The sequence below is a fragment of the Chionomys nivalis genome, chromosome 7 (genome assembly GCF_950005125.1).
Source record: "Chionomys nivalis chromosome 7, mChiNiv1.1, whole genome shotgun sequence".
In the NCBI taxonomy this organism is placed as follows: domain Eukaryota; kingdom Metazoa; phylum Chordata; class Mammalia; order Rodentia; family Cricetidae; genus Chionomys; species Chionomys nivalis.
In genome coordinates, this window is record NC_080092.1 from 33,717,355 (window position 1) to 33,734,248 (window position 16,894).

General features: G+C 42.2%; 1 protein-coding gene and 1 pseudogene across 1 annotated transcript in view; one reads left to right on the forward strand and one right to left on the reverse strand.

The window, feature by feature from the left end:
* Positions 1-16,894, reverse strand: part of Sec24a (SEC24 homolog A, COPII coat complex component) — a 67,212-nt gene that overhangs the window by 11,174 nt on the left and 39,144 nt on the right. Inside the window, exons 12-18 of the mRNA XM_057774418.1 lie at positions 12,405-12,460; positions 11,134-11,340; positions 10,113-10,233; positions 8,535-8,693; positions 7,546-7,719; positions 4,490-4,600; positions 1,167-1,342 (exon numbers count right to left, since the gene is read on the reverse strand). Coding sequence (XP_057630401.1) covers positions 1,167-1,342; positions 4,490-4,600; positions 7,546-7,719; positions 8,535-8,693; positions 10,113-10,233; positions 11,134-11,340; positions 12,405-12,460 — 1,004 coding nt within the window. The remainder of the gene's footprint in view (positions 1-1,166; positions 1,343-4,489; positions 4,601-7,545; positions 7,720-8,534; positions 8,694-10,112; positions 10,234-11,133; positions 11,341-12,404; positions 12,461-16,894) is intronic.
* Positions 14,842-16,856, forward strand: LOC130878565 (cytochrome b-c1 complex subunit 7-like; annotated as a pseudogene).

A 16,894-nucleotide genomic window follows, 5' to 3' on the forward strand; every position in this document is an offset into this window, starting at 1 on the left:
TAATCACTGCATATACAGTTACAGGTGAAATAATTTATTTCATTTATTGAGTGTCTATTACATACTGGGTGCTGGGATTAAATAGTGAATAAAAAAGATAGATTATCATGTTCGTAGTTTATTTCCTATAAAAGGAGAAATAAAATTGGGTGCAACAGAGTACTTGGGATTCAAGGCCAGGCCTAGTCTACAAAGCAAGTTCTAGGACATTGAGGGCTACATAATGACATCCTGGCTCAACAACAAAAAAAGAAAAAATAATAAATAGGCACACTATGTGATCAGTGATAACTGGCATAAAAATATAGGAAGGACAGGGACAGAAAGGTGTCACAGTGCCGTGTGACAGAAAGGGATGACAGTGCTGTACATGGGGTGGAAATCAAGTAAGGCAGGCTATGAGAAAAGCTTCCAAGAGAAGAACCTGGATAGTTAGATGTTAAAATTTAAGTACTTACGTAAATTCTGTGATTTGAATGAGTTAAAGAAGCTAGAACTACACGATGCTATGGCATGCACACAATTCCCACTCATGTTGTACATATATAGGATTCTCCTTGTCTAACTGGTAACACTACCTCCCCTGACCAGTATCTCTCCATCCTTCCCACTCCTTGGTCTCTAACAACCATCATTCTGTTCTTTTTTTGTTTTGTTTTTTTGTTTTTCGAGACAGGGTTTCTCTGTGGCTTTGGAGCCTGTCCTGGAACTAGCTCTGTAGACCAGGCTGGTCTCGAACTCACAGAGATCCGCCTGCCTCTGCCTCCCGAATGCTAGGATTAAAGGCGTGCGCCACCATCGCCCGGCCATCATTCTATTCTTTGAGTCCATGTGCTCACTTATAAGCTCTGGTAGGAGTGAGAACATGCAGCACATGTGTGGCTTCCTATACCAACAACACAATTTCCACTTCTTTCTTTGGAAAGTTAGTTACCATTTGAATTTATGGTCACATTACTGAATCCTTGATGAGTGAGCTATCTCGTGTGTGAGGCACTTAGATTATCCACAAATTTCTTTGGCTCTAAATCCCTTCAGTGCTCTAAAAAAGATAGGGTTTCTATTCTCAGAACATTTAACTGGTTTAAGGCCACTCGTACAAATATTAGGGTTTCATGGAATAAAAAGCTTTTTCACATTGTTACTATGTTAGTTTGTTTTCTTACCTGTTTAAGGAGAGCCAACACAAAAAGTGGGAAAAGCCTCAAAGAGAAAGGAACCATGAGGCCTGGCTGCTGGCTGCTCAGGACTGAAGAGCGGTAAGCCGAAAGAGAGTCGATGACGGCGTTCACCAAAGCATCCCGGGCATCACTCAGGCTGGCAGTCACTGACCTATCAACAGCTAGGGAGGTGACAGCAGGAACAAACAAGAAACAAGACAGATGTTTGGTGATTCTACTGGAAAGGACAGAATAGAACACACATACACACACAAACACGCACGCACGCCCACACACGCCAGAGGGGGGCTTGCAGGAGTCAGTTCTCTTTCCATCATATGAGTTCAGGGATGGAACTGGTTGGCAAATACCTTTACCTGTCAAGCCATTTTGTTGACCCAATGAATTCTTTTTCCCCAAGACAGGATTTCTCTGTGTAACAGCCTGGTTTTCCTATAACTTGAACAGGTGGGCCTTGAACTCACAGTGATCTGCCTGCCTTTCCCTCCCGGGTGCTGGGATTAAACGGAGCACCACCACACCCAGGGACCAATGATTTTTTTTTTTTCCACAGCAGATTTAGTATATGTGCTGCCGAAGCGAGCACTCCACAGCAGATTTAAGCAAGGTTATGAAAGCATATGTTTGAGGGGCTGGAGAGATGGCTCAGTGGTTAAGAGCACTGGCTGCTCTTCCAGGGGTCCTGAGTTCAATTCCCAGCAACCACATGGTGATGTGGGAAGGTCATTTGTCAATCTGTTGTTTCATTGGTTAATCAATAAAGAAAACTGCTTGGCCTGATAGGTCAGAAAATTAGGTAGGTGAAGCCGGGCGGTGGTGGCGCACGCCTTTAATCCCAGCACTCGGGAGGCAGAGGCAGGCGGATCTCTGTGAGTTCGAGACCAGCCTGGTCTACAAGAGCTAGTTCCAGGACAGGCTCCAAAACCACAGAGAAACCTTGTCTCGAAAAACCAAAAAAAAAAAAAAAAAAAAAAAAAAAAAAAAGAAAAAAAGAAAATTAGGTAGGTGGAGTAGAATGCTGGGAAGAAGGAAAGTGAGCTAGACGCCATGTCTCCTCTCTCTGGTCAGAGATGCGATGAAGCTCCAGCCCGAGATGGACAGACACTAGAATCTTCTTGGTAAGCCACCACCTCGTGGTACTACACAGATTATTAGAAATGAGTTAATCAAGATGTGAGAATTATCCAAGAAGAGGCTAGATATAATGGGCCAGGCAGTGTTTAAAAGAATACAATTTGTGTGTTGTTATTTCGGGGCATAAGCTAGCCAGGTGGGCAGGAACGCAGCCCGCTGCTCCTTCTACAACATGGTGGCTCACAACCATCTGTAATGAGATCTGGTGCCCTCTTCTGGAGTGCAGGCATACAAGGAGGCAGAATGTTATATACATAATAAATAAATAAATAAATCTTAAAAAAAAAAGAAAGCCTATGTTTGAAAGTAACATATATTTATTTTTTTAAATGTCAAATTTGGTTCCAACTCTTTATAACCAAGGTCCTTAAAATTGTGGTGTGACACCCCAAATGAGGACATGTAACTGAATGTGGGGGATTAAAAAAAAATCTGGCAATAGCAAAAGGTTTTTGAAGTTGGAACAAGCAAAAGTTAATACCAACACACATGTAACAAACCCAAGTTTTTCTGTTGTGCTGTGTGAATTTGCTGCAGTAGCCTCTATTCCAAACACACAGCTGAATCACTGACACCTGAGACCTCTTGGCTCAGAATCAGATGCTGTGTGTAACGGACGGCAGGGTTGTAAATTCTTGGTTTTCTGTTCTCATAAGACACAATGGTTTAACTACGAAGAATGCACGTCCAATATTTTCTCTCCTGCCTCAATATGTAAGCAGCTTTGAATTGTATTACATTGGAATGTTTCATTTTTAAAAACTGTTCTTTGAGTTGCTGAGCTGAGTTTCACAAAAAGTTGTTAAATGAGTTCATCTTGAGAACAGGACAGAATAATGTCCCTAGCCATATTTTGGCTATTTTGTATTATGTATTTATATGAGGTAATTCCCTCAGTATTGATGATAAAACCAAAATATACATCAACTCCAAGAAATGCTGAAAACACTCTGCATCCTAGATATCCAAGGTTTAATCCATGAGAAAATAAACAGGCACATCCATCCCATTAATATACAATTTGCTTCTGTATGTGCTAAATGGAGAAACTATGCATATGCCAAAAATTGTTGTAAAGTTTATAATTCATCATCAATAAAAATGTGATCTGTATATGTATACCTCTCTCCTACATCTGTACATCTGGGGCTGCATGAAATATACATGGGTGAGCCGAGCGGTGGTGGCGCATGCCTTTAATTCCAGCACTTGGGAGGCAGAGGCAAGCGGATCTCTGTGAGTTCGAGGCCAGCCTGGTCTACAAGAGCTAGTTCCAGGACAGAAACCAAAAAAAGCTACAGAGAAACCCTGTCTCGAAAAAAAAAAAAAAATACATGGGTGCAAGGGCTCATCTGTTGAGGGTGCTTCACAGCTCACTGCTACCTGTTATCCAAGGAGAGGCGATAAGGCACTATGGGCAACAGTTCCAACAGATGCTCATACTAACCACTTCTATAAGAAATGTTTCAGGGGCTGGAGAGGTGGCTCCACTTGAGGAGCATTTACTGCTTTTGCAAAGGACCTGGGCTCAGTTCCCGGCACTTACGTGTCAGCTTATAACCACCCTTAACTACAGATCTAGGGGATCCAATGACCTCTTCTGGCCTCCTCAGATACCAGGCATACAAATGTATGTACAGACATAAATGTAGGCAAAACATCCATACACATAAAGCAAAAATAAAAATAATTTAAAAATCTTTAAAAAATAAAAGTTTCAGAAGAAAATATAAGACATATATATATATATATATATATATGTGTATATATAGTTATTTGAGTTCAAAGCAGACAAATATCTATAGAGAGTCATTTAATGATGGCTTAAAGCCAGTGAAGGAAGGAGCAAGAAGTGGGCAGTAATTGGGCATGAGATTCTTTTATTGAGTTGACAAAAATGCTCTAAAATCAGACCGTGATGATGGCTGTACAACTCTGTAAATACATTAAAAATGATCAATTATACAATTAAAATGGCTGAAATTCCTATAATATGTAATTATGCCTCAGTAAACCTGTTTACACAAACAAAACAGGCACAATCAGCTGCAGCGGACCTTTTCATTTAAACAGACACAGACAGAACCTCTAAGGTAACAACTTTAGGTAAAACAAAGACTATGTATGTGTTTAATGGTATGAGGTAAAATACTTAATCCGAAAACAATCCTTACCCATATTGGCCAGTAATCCTGAAATCGCTTGAACATCAGCTCCAAGAAAGACCTCATTTAGGGTGGAAACGACTGGCAAACACAAAGTATGGACACGGATTCTTCTTTCACCTTCAGGGGAAAAACACAATAGCTATTTTTAAAAAATATTTATTTATTTATTTATTTATTTATTTATTTATTATGTATACAATATTCTGTCTGTGTGCATGTCTGCAGGCCAGAAGAGGGCACCAGACCTCCTTATAGATGGTTGTGAGCCACCATGTGGTTGCTGGGAATTGAACTCAGGACCTTTGGAAGAGCAAGCAGTGCTCTTAACCATTGAACCATCTCTCCAGCCCACACAATAGCCATTTTTTTTTTTTTTTTTTTGGTTTTTTCGAGACAGGGTTTCTCTGTGGCTTTGGAGCCTGTCCTGGAACTAGCTCTGTAGACCAGGCTGGTCTCGAACTCACAGAGATCCGCCTGCCTCTGCCTCCCGAGTGCTGGGATTAAAGGCGTGCGCCACCACCGCCCGGCCACAATAGCTATTTTTTATAAAAGGTTATGTTAAAGCCATTTCTTTTCCCCTTTTCCCACTAAAAAAAATTTATCAATCACTTTGCTTATTTATTTATCTGTGTGTAGCGGTCAGAGGATAATATTTGCAAGCTGGCTCTCTCGCCATGGGCATCAGGCATCGAATTTAAGCCACCAGGCACCTTCACCTGCTCTACCTTCTCTAACTCAGAACCAAGGCGGTCACACAAAAAACAGGAACACCACACACTATCAGAAAATGCCCTCAGGTTTTACACTGTAACTATGAAACTCCTCGAATCTGAGATATTATTAAGTAGGCAGCAGACATTGTCCCTGAATGCTGATAATATGCTAGCTTTCTCTCTCCCTACAGAATAGGATCAAGATGCAGCCCAGGCAGGCCTCCAACTCATAATCCTACATCGGCCCCCTGACTGCTAAGATTAGAGTCACAACTATGCCCAATAAATTCCTTGCCTTTTAAAAGATTTATCTGTTTATATTTTATGAGTGTTTTGCCTGCATGTATGCCAGTGTACCATAGTCATGTTTGGTGCCAGAAGAGGACATGGGATCCCTTGGAAATGGAGTTACAGATGGTTATGAGTTGTTATGTGGGTGCGGGAAACGGAACCTGGGTCTTCTGGAAGACAGTCAATGCTCTTTGTTGTTTGTTTGTTTTTGTTGAGACAGGGTTTCACTGTGTAGTCTGACTGTCCTAGAACTCACTCTGTAGAGCAGGATGGCCTCAAACAAACTCACAGACATCCGCCTGCCTCTGCCTCCTGAGTGCTGGGATTAAAGGTGTGTGCTACCACTGCTCAGTTTAGTCAGTGCTCTGGGAAATGGTAAATCATCTCTCCAGTCCCCAATTTTACATGTATTTGTTTTGTTTTTTGAGACAGGGTCTCACTATGTAGCTCTGGCTGTTCTGGAATTTACTACATCGACCAGGCTGGCCTCAAACTCATAGAGATCTGCTTGCATGTTCCTCCCAAGTGGTGGGATTAAAGACCTGAGTCACTATGCTCAGCTCTAAAAAGATTTTTGTGTGTGCGTACATGTATGTGTGTATTGGTATATCCATGTGTACCATGCATGCATACATGTAGGCCAGAGATCGACATCAGATGTCTTCTTGGTCACTATTCCCCTTCTCTATGAAGACGGCCTCTCATTCTAACACCACAGCAGCTTCCCTCTAGTGATCACCCACACCACAATGTCCGACTGCTGGGGTTGTTTTTGGTGCCAAGTATTTAGTCCAGGACCTCATACTTTAGACTGGCTGATCAACAAGGTCCCAAGATCTGCCTGTCTCTGCCCTATAGCACTGGGGCTATAGATACATGGATAGTGGGGATCCAGATTCTCTGTAGAAAACACTGCCCACGGAGCCATCGCTCTAGCCCCTAATGGAACCTTTTTTAATTTTTAATTTTTTTTTGGTTTTTCGATACAGGGTTTCTTAGTAGCCATGAAGCCAGTCCTGGAACTCATTCTGTAGACCAGCTGGCCTCGAACTCACAGAGATCCGCCTGCCTCTGCCTGATGGTTGTGAGCCACCATGTGGTTGCTGGGAATAGAACTCAAAACCCCTGAACAGCGAACAGTGCTCAGCAAGCTGCTGAGCCATCTCTCCAGCCCCTGATGGGATTTTTAAAGATTTACTGTTATTTTTATTTATGTATGTGTGCCACATGTCTGTGGGTACCCGCAGAAGCCAGAAGGTGTAAGATCCTCTGAAGCTATAGGCCTCTGCTTCCTGGGTGCTGGAGCCAAATTTTTCTTTTTCTTTTTTGGTTTTTTGAGACAAGGTTTCTCTGTAGCTTTGGTGCCTGTCTTAGAACTAGCTCTTGTAGACCAGGCTGGCCTTGAAATCACAGAGATCCACCTGCCTCTGCCTCTGGGATTACCACCGCCTAGTTTTTTTTTCTTTTAAAACAAAATGGTTTAGGAAAATAAAGACAAATCTTTTTTTTTTTTTAAATATTTATTTATTTATTTATTATGTATACAAGATTCTGTCTGTGTGCATGTCTGCAGGTCAGAAGAGGGCATCAGACCTCCTTACAGATGGTTGTGAGCCACCATGTGGTTGCTGGGAATTGAACTCAGGACCTTTGGAAGAGCAAGCAGTGCTCTTAACCGCTGAGCCATCTCTCCAGCCCCGACAAATCTTTTGACTACCAAGAACAGCAACAAGATTCTTATGGTTAGAAAATGTTACCTCAACAGATATTAGTAATTAGAAGGGAGAACCATAAGCCATAGACTGCAGCTCACCATAAAGCTTTCTTGATCCTTACACTCTGTGCTTAGTTATTCATGCGCTGTATATTTACACATCTGTTGAGAGGGTCGGGGCAGAGGCAGGTGGATCTCTATTAGTCTGAGGCTAGCCTCGTCTACACAGCTAGTTCTAGGCCAATTACAGCAGAGCTGCAAAGTGAGATCTTGTCTCCAAAACAAAAAACAGAAAAGGATAGGTATGATATCTTTTGTGAGAATACACGTAGACACACACGCACCTTTACTTGATGTGTATAAGAGTGCCGACTGGAAGGAAACTAGCTGAGTGTCAGTCAGGCTCTCCTCTACTGACATCTGCACTGCATACCCAGCGTCTGGGTTGACATTGGGAAGAGAAAGTAAGTCTGTAGAACGGACGAAGAAGTTCCCGTGGAAAGTATGAATGGAAAGACCTGGAATAAAGAAATTATCACCATGATTGTTGTGCTTACTTTTTCTTTATGAATTCTTTCACTTTCATGTCATTTTCTTTGGAGATGTGGCCTCTTTTTAAAATAAACTGAAGTAACACACAGCATAAAACTCACCATTTCAATGTGCACAGTTCAGTAGTTTTTTTTTTTTTCTTTTTTCTTTTTTTTTTTTTTGATGGATTAGGTCTTTATTTTCATTTTGGCAGTGGTACTATGTGCTGAGTTTTTTTTTTTTTTTAGTTTTTTTTTTTAAATATTTATTTATTTATTATGTATACAATATTCTTTGTGCATGTATGCCTGCAGGCCAGAAGAGGGCACCAGATCTCATTACAGATGGTTGTGAGCCACCATGTGGTTGCTGGGAATTGAACTCAGGACCTTTGGAAGAGCAGGCAATGCTGAGCCATCTCTCCAGCCCCAGTTCAGTAGTTTTAAGTACATTCACAATATCCCCTATTTTTAAAGATCTGTTGCTATCATTTTAAATTATGTCATGTATGTTTGTGTGGGTCTGTGCACAGGAGTATAGGGACCTACAGAGGCCAGAGGCATGTGTGAACGCAGGTACATAGCTCAAGTCATCTGCAAGAGCAGTGTTTGCTCCTGACTGCCAAGTCATTTCCCTAGCACCAGTAGTCCTGTGTTAAAACAGTTTCCCCCTTTGGTTGCATACTGTCTACTTTCACAGTCTCGAACTCAGCAGGGTGTCTCTGCAGGGCAAATCCTGGAGGACACATATTCTACTGTATAAAAACAGTGTGTAGCCTCGTGAGGGAAGCAAAGTGTTTCACCTTTGGTGCACCGGATCCTCATGACCGCCTCAAAGCCAATCTTCCGAGTGAGGTATCTCTGTAGTTCCTTCTGGAATTTCTGCACTTGGACTGGATTGTGCTGGTGATGGTATGAGGGGTAGTAGTAAACACTGCCTGCTGAGTACCGAGACACACAGCCTGCAAGAGAGCACACATTCTGTTACCACTCATTCGCTCCTGTGTGTGTGTGTGTGTGTATATACATTAGCAGTATCTACACCTACAAGAGAGCACACATTCTTCATCTTACCACTCATTCGCTCCTGTGTGTGAATACATTAGCAGTATCTACACCTATAGATATATAGATATAAAATTTTTAAAGATTTATTGTTATATTTTAAACTACATACAAGTGTGTGTTGGATTTATTTACACAAGTACAGGTACCTACAGAGGTCAGAGGCACCAAATTCTCTGGAGTTACAGGCAGTTGTAAGCCAGAATGTAGTGTGAAAACATAACTTGGGCTATGTTACATCTATCTATCTGTCTCTCTGTCTATCTATCTATCTATCTATCTATCTATCTATCTATCTATCATCTATCATCTATCTATCTACCTACCTATCTACCTACCTACCTATCTATGCACACACTTATACCTCCCCCCATCCCCGCCTCTCAAGATTTGCTTATTCATTTATTTTGGTTTTTCAAGACAGGGTTTCTCTGTAGCTTTGGAGCCTGTCCTGGAACTAGCTATTGAAGACCAGGCTGTCCTCAAACTCACAGAGATCAGCCTGCCTCTGCCTCCTGAGTGCTGGGATTAAAGGCATGTGCTACCACTGCCCAGTGGAGAAAAGATAGTTTTGTTTTTTTAATTATGACATTCACTGAAAAAAATCATTAAAAAAGAACTTGCTGCTGGGTGTGACAGAATGAGTCTGTAATTCCAGGATTCAGGAGTTGGCAGCAGGCAAATCCAGAGCTCAAGGTTGCGGGGTCCCTCTGTAGAATCAACCAGCCGCAACTGGCCCTGGCTCAGAAGGGGAAGTGTGCTGCTAGCCACCTAGACTCCCCTCCCCAATCAGACGCAGAGGGAAGTCGAGTCAAGCAGGAACTCGTTTATTTCCTTACAACATGCAACATATAAAGCAAAAACCCATGAATCCCAGAAGTGGAAGGGAAATTAACCAATTACGTCAGCAGTCATGTCTGCATGAGCGGCAGCTCCTAGGCCCCTAATGGGGATCACACGGGCATCAGGCACTTTACATCATCTTACCCCATCTCTAACTCCAATCATCTTCTTGTAAGTTAGATCTCCTTCCCCCTTGCTCCCTTCCAGTGCCATCTTGGCTGGGAGTATTCTTCACGGGCTTTGCAACTGTCACCTTTTTAAATTTTGCGCCTTTTTCTAACTGTCACGCTTTTGGCGTAGCTGTCATGTTTTTGGTGCCAACTGCGCCTTTTTCTGACTGTCACCCCCTCAACTTAGCCACTCCAGCCTCCTATCACAAGGTCATCCTGGGACTGAGAGGAAGTTTAAGGTCAGCCTGGATTACCTGAAACCTTGTCTCAAAAAAAAAAAAAAAAAAAAGAGCAAGAACATACCTAGAGAGGCCAAATCAGAATACTGTCCACTGAGAAGGAATAAGTCAACAGCTGCCTGCTGTCCAGAACAGTCCAAGGCTAATTTCTTATAGAAGTCAGTAGATGGTGTCAGGTGTATTTCCTATTATTTGTAGAACAGAAAGAGAAAAATGTAAATACACTTAGTTATACCACAGTGTTAAAACATTCTCTGAGGGCTTATGTTTATTCTGTTTACTATTAAAAATAAATACTTTTTAAAAAAAGAAAAGAAAAACCTCTACTACATTAATTTTGTAATAGACAAAGGTAATTATTATTTTAACTTCAGCCTACTAAATATTCATATGCCGGGGACACCCCCCCAACAATTCATACACGGCATGTATTTAGCCCTTTCAGTTTCCCTAAGAGGCGGGCATTAGTATCATCTTCCCTTCATACACAAAGAAACTGAAGATGTGATAAATCAGTTACTGAAGTCTAACCTCTATCTAGTAGAAATTATGCAGGCCGGTCAGGAATGACATGGAACTATGTGGTGGACCTACTTTTATCTTATCTTTTTTTTTTTTTTTTTTTTTTTTTGGTTTTTCGAGACAGGGTTTCTCTGTAGCTTTTGGTGCCTGTCCCGGAACTAGCTCTTGTAGACCAGGCTGGCCTCGAACTCACAGAGATCCGCCTGCCTCTGCCTCCCGAGTGCTGGGATTAAAGGCGTGCGCCACCACCGCCCGGCTATGACCATTTCTAATGGTCATTTTGGTTCCACTTTGTCCCTAGCAAATGCATTCTCTTAGTCTTCCAGACTTTCTCATCAAAACCAGTTTGGACTTCTAGGAGCTAATATACTAAAGATAATAAAGCATTGATGTGCATCAGGCAGGTAGAGAAAATAATAAACCAGTTATGTGTACATAAAAGTGAAACACTTTATTCATTACCTACATTTCCTCCTCCTCACAGCCAAAACAATCAATAAAACAAACAAATGGTCAAAGAGGCAGCCCCAGTACAGACCAGGCTATATACCTGGCGGTCTAACCTTAGCAGATGACCTTTGGTTGGGTTCCTCTCGTGGTTTCAGGGCTCCCACGCCAAGAGTTGGGAGTTGTGTTTGGAAGACAGACATTCGACCACCAGTTGGTGATATTAACTTAAATGCAGCCTGAAGGGCAGGACCCAAAGCACTCTGGGTCTCCAGCGTCTTAGTAAACATCTGTGGCAAACTTTTCAGTAAATCTTGGACAAGCTTGTGAAACAAAGCAAGAAAACTCAAGAAAGTTACAATTACATTTTCACAATAAATCATTATCTAATACAATAGACAGGACACTGAATAATGACGATGGTCAGAGAATCTACAGACACTACAGGAAACAATGAAGTCAGTCAATGACAAGAGAGCCATCTTAAGTAAACATTATAAATTGGCAAGCAAGACATCAAAACTGGGGCCTTACAGTTCTTGCACATGCAACAGTCCAGCAAGACTGTAAGTCTAGAATGCAGCAAAAGAACCATCGCAATTTAGAAATTTATGTTTTAATGCCACGAAACATGGCTTTCTCCATCACCTTTACATACTTTATTCTCTTAAGTTCCAAAGCGAGTTTAACTCTTCCCTGTTGCAAAATCTAAGATATTCAGTAACAATGCCAACTAGTAGTATGACTAAAAAAGAAAAACAACGTCAAACCAGCTGCTATTCAGTTAGGTTGTGCAGATGAAAGAGAATCAATGGGGAAAATACTTTGTGCTACTGCACAGTCCCCACTGACAGGAGCGGGGACTACAGACTTGCTAGTTAAATGTTACCCTACGCCATATATGCAGGTACAGGGTAGACAACATCCCCCCTTCAGACACATTCTGTTCACCTCTCACTGTATTATGTCATGGCAATTTCCAGGCAGGTAATAAGAGTTTCTTCTGAACTGAGCCAATGACACTCTGTGAATCAGAAAAGCAAAAGCACTGAGAGCGGCCTGGCTGTGTGCTTTCCTGCAGTGCCCCGCAGCGTTTTTCAGCAACCCTCCCTCTCCCACGAGGCCTCAGGCCAGGCCTCCTCCAGGTGCTCTTCCTTCTGCTCCAGGTTTGTCTTCTGCTCCACTACAAAGAACCTGCTGCCTTAGACTAAAAAACCATCAGTTCAAGACTGATCTCAAGAACTGTCCATCTAATGAACTTAATCTAAGAGTAGATATAAAATGTTACATAGCCTAAAAGTATCAAAGAAAAGCAAAATTTCAAGTTTATTTCAGAAATACGCATTGTGTTAAAATTAAACATGGCAGGAAGGAAAATATGCCTTACCTCTTTACTGTCATTTAAGTTCACTAGTAAGTTCTCTGGCATAGGTACAAAAACATCTGAAACAATAAACAAGCATTCATATTATTATTTATTTTTTTTCCCCCTCAAGACACGGTTTCTCTGTATATCTTTAGAGTCTGTTCTGGAACTCACTCAGTAGATTAGGCTGGCCTCAAACTCACAGAGATCCACCTGCCTCTGCCTCCTGAGTGCTGGGATTAAAGGCATGCGCCACTATGCTTAGCAAGGATATTTTGTTCTTGTCTAAAATAATAGTTTACTAATATTTTTGTCACTCAGAAGGCTGATGCTTCTTTATAAAGGAAATTCCAAACCAATGCCCTACAGACGCAGGCAAACCCGAAGGTACTCTGGTCACTTTAGGTGAGCCTCTCAGAATATCTGTTCTTTCATTTACCCATCTGGTAGTGTGGTTTTGTTGTTTTGTTTTTAATTTTTAATGTCCATGTGCTCTTCATGCCAGTGCATGTGGAAGCCTGAGTGAGTAGTAGCTTCAGAAATACCATCCACTTCCTTTGAGACAAGATCTTTAATCGGTCTGGCGCTCCCCAGTTAGGCTAGACTGGCTGGTCAGTGGGGCCCAGGAATCTGCCCGTCTTTCAAGCATACCACCATGTCCAGTATTTTTAAGTTGACTCTGGAGGAGGAACTCAGGTCCTTAGGCTCGCAAGCCCTTGCTGTAATAGCTATCTCCCTAGTTCCTCCTTTGGTTCTGAGATGGGGTCTTACTATGTAGCCCAAACTGGCTTGGAGCATCTTTCTGTTTCTGTGTCCCTAGTGCTGAGATGGCTGTGCACTACCACACCCAGCTTATAAACACTGTTAAAAGACAAACTCCTGATCCAGTCTGGCCTAGGGTGCATGAGACCTTGTCTGAAACAAAAATTTTTTTACTTAATTGTTTTTAGAATCTTCGTTAAAATCCTTACTTTTTGATAAGCAAATATAGAAACTTATTCCTTATCATTTTCCACGCACCCATGCTTTCTTCCTACTTCGATTCCATCTAAGAAAAGGAATTTAATTCCTAAGAAAAATAAATTTTTTAAAATATTTATTTATTATGTATACAATATTCTGTCTCTGTGTGTGCCTGTAGACCCCATTACAGATGGTTGTGAGCCACCATGTGGTTGCTGGGAATTGAACCCAGGACCTTTGGAAGAGCAGGCAATGCTCTTAACCTCTGAGCCATCTCTCCAGCCCCAATAAAAATAAATTTTGAATGTATTCTCCACATTAAATTCATTATTAGGGCTGGAGATATGGTTCAGTTGTTGTTGCTCTTCCAGAAAAACCTGATGGCTGGGGCGTGGCTATCAGGCAAGGATCCCTATATAAGCTGCCCTGGAACACAATAAAGGGGGCATTCTTGTTTCAAGAATGACCCCCCCCCCCCCCCCCCCCCCCCGTGTCAATCTCCAGGCTCGTGAATAGTGCAGGCTTGGTACCGTAGTACACATAGTACAGGTGCTACAGGACCATAGTACACGTAGTAGCACGGATGCTACAGGGGTTTACTAGATATTAAATTTCTGTAATACCTTCCAAAGGATGGTATTATAGGTATATACTATCATAAACATCAAAAATTTGTTTTTGGCTGGGCGGTGGTGGCGCACGCCTTTAATCCCAGCACTCGGGAGGCAGAGGCAGGCGGATCTCTGTGAGTTTGAGGCCAGCCTGGTCTACAAAGGGAGTTCCCGGACAGGCTCCAAAGCTACAGAGAAACCCTGTCTCGAAAAACCAAAAAATAAAAAATAAATTTGTTTTTGTTTCTGAGACAGGTCTCATGTATTCCAGGCTGTCACTGAATTCACTATGTAGCTGAGGATGAATTTGAACTTTCTGACTTTCAGGGCTTTACTGTTGGCCTGGAACTTTCTTTTTTTTTTTTTTTTTTGGTTTTTCGAGACAGGGTTTCTCTGTGGCTTTGGAGCCTGTCCTGGAACTAGCTCTGTAGACCAAGCTGGTCTCGAACTCACAGAGATCCGCCTGCCTCTGCCTCCCGAGTGCTGGGATTAAAGGCGTGCGCCACCACTGCCAGGCTGGCCTGGAACTTTCTATGTAGACCAAGCTGAACTGTCCTTGAACTCACCAGGCACATTTTTTTTATTATTATTGTTTTTCAAGACTGGGTTTCTCTGTGTAGCACTGGATATCCTAGCTGTACTGGAACTCGCTCTGCAGACTAGGCTGGCCTCAAACTCAAAGAGATACACCTGGCTCTGCCTCTGGAGTACTGGGATTAAAGGAATGTGCACCATTGCCCGGCCTCACTGTGCGTGGTTTTATCTGGTACTAGGGATCAAATGCAGGAATTCATGAATGTTAGACGAGCACTTACCAATGGAGTCACTCCAGTCTATCAGCAAAGTTACTGATTTATTTGTGTGCAATGGGGAAGAGGCACGGCATGTACGTGAGTGTGGAAGACAATGCAGGAGAATGGGGAAGAGGCACGGCATGTACGTGAGTGTGGAAGACAATGCAGGAGTCCATTTTCTCCATCTACTTTCTTTTTTTTTTTTGGTTTTTCGAGACAGGGTTTCTCTGTGCTTTTGGAGCCTGTCCTGGAACTAGCTCTTGTAGACCAGGCTGGTCTCGAACTCACAGAGATCCGCCTGCCTCTGCCTCCCAAGTGCTGGGATTAAAGGCATGTGCCACCACCGCCCGGTTCCATCTACTTTCATATGAGTTCCAGCTATCAAACTCCAGGAGGCTTGCATGACAAGCATCTTTACCCAGTGAGTCAACTTGGCAGCCCAGTAAAAACTTTTAATAATGATAAAACCAATTATGTGTTTTTGTTTTTCCCTCTTACTGCCTGCGTTTGAGGTATTATTTGTATGAAGTCATTGTCAGTCCAATTTTGAGCAGATTTCCCCCAGGTTTTATACTTTAAATTTTTTTTTTTAATGCCTCTCTACATAGCTAGCCCTGGCCTTCCTGAAACTCACTATGTAGACAAAACTGGCATGGAACTCGGTGATCCACCTGCCTCTGCCTCTGGGTGCTGGAATTAAAGGTGTGCTGCACCACACACGGCCTTTTATTTTTAACTCAACTTTACTTCTTTCTGGTTTTGGTTTGTTTGGTTTTTGAAACAGGGTTTCACTCCCTATCCCTGGCTGCCCTGGAACTCACAATGTTGACTAGGATGACCTTAGACTGTAGTAATTCTCCTGTCTCCTTCTTCCAAGTGCTGGGACTACCACATCTGGCTTACTTCACCTTCTTTAAACGGTATAGTCTCATTCTGTTATGTACCCAGTTTTCCCCCTCTCAATAGCTTTGCAATCATAAATTAATTATTTTCCTAAGGTCTGTTTTTGAGCTTCAATATCTATTTTTCTTCCCAGTCTACACTCGAGTTCCTTTGTTGTCTGTGTGGCACAGGCAGGAGCTTTCCCAGGCACAGCCATGGCCCTCAGGCACTTCTTCACTGCTACGTCTCTAACATTAACTTGTCTTTGTTTCCTTGCACAGAAATCATTTCTCCTCCAGGTGGTGGCACGCACCTTTAACAACAATCTCTGTGAGTTCAAGGCCAACCTGGTCTACAAAGCAAGTTCCAGGACAGCCAGAGATACACAGAGAAACCCTGTCTTGAAAAAAAAAAAAAGGCTAAGCGGTGGTGGTTACAGCCTGGTCTGTAAGAGCTAGTTCCAGGACAGGCTCCAAAGCTACAGGGAAACCCTGTCTTGAAAAACAAACAAACAAACAAGCAACAACGACAACAAAAAATCATCTCTTCCCCATAGCTGTTTTAGTTTCTGATAGAGCAAGAGACTAGATTCTGATTCTGATTCAGAGACTAGATTCTGACAACTCTATCAATCTGGTGTTTTCTACTCAAAACTTCCCTTCAGCCTGGCATGGTGGGGCACAAGTTTAAGGCTAGCCTGAGCTACTCAGTGGGTTTGAACTCTGAAAAACAAAGCACTTTCTTCATTATACTAGGGTCATCCTCACATTCCTGATTCAGCAAACCATCAAGAAAATTCTCCAGCCTTCGATCTCAGGTCATCACGGCGGGCAGACCTGCTGTTGCAGCATCAAGCAAGTGGCTGGATGGTTTTCGAAAATGGTATTATAATGCTACTGGATTCAACAAACTGGGTTTAATGAGAGATGATACACTACATGAGACTGAAGATGTGAAAGAAGCCATAAGAAGGCTTCCTGAGCATCTTTATAATGACAGAATGTTTCGAATTAAGAGAGCTCTGGACCTGAGCATGCGGATCAGATCTTGCCTAAGGAGCAGTGGACAAAATATGAGGAGGACAAATTCTACCTTAAACCCTATCTGAAAGAAGTTATTCGGGAAAGAAAATAGAAAGAAGAATGGGCAAAGAAGTGATCTTGTAGTTGAGATCTGTGGATGTGTCTGGTCTCAGCATATTTTTATAAAGTTGTTTCGACCTGAATCACAATTTAAGAATTATTTGTTCTGCAGATGCCTC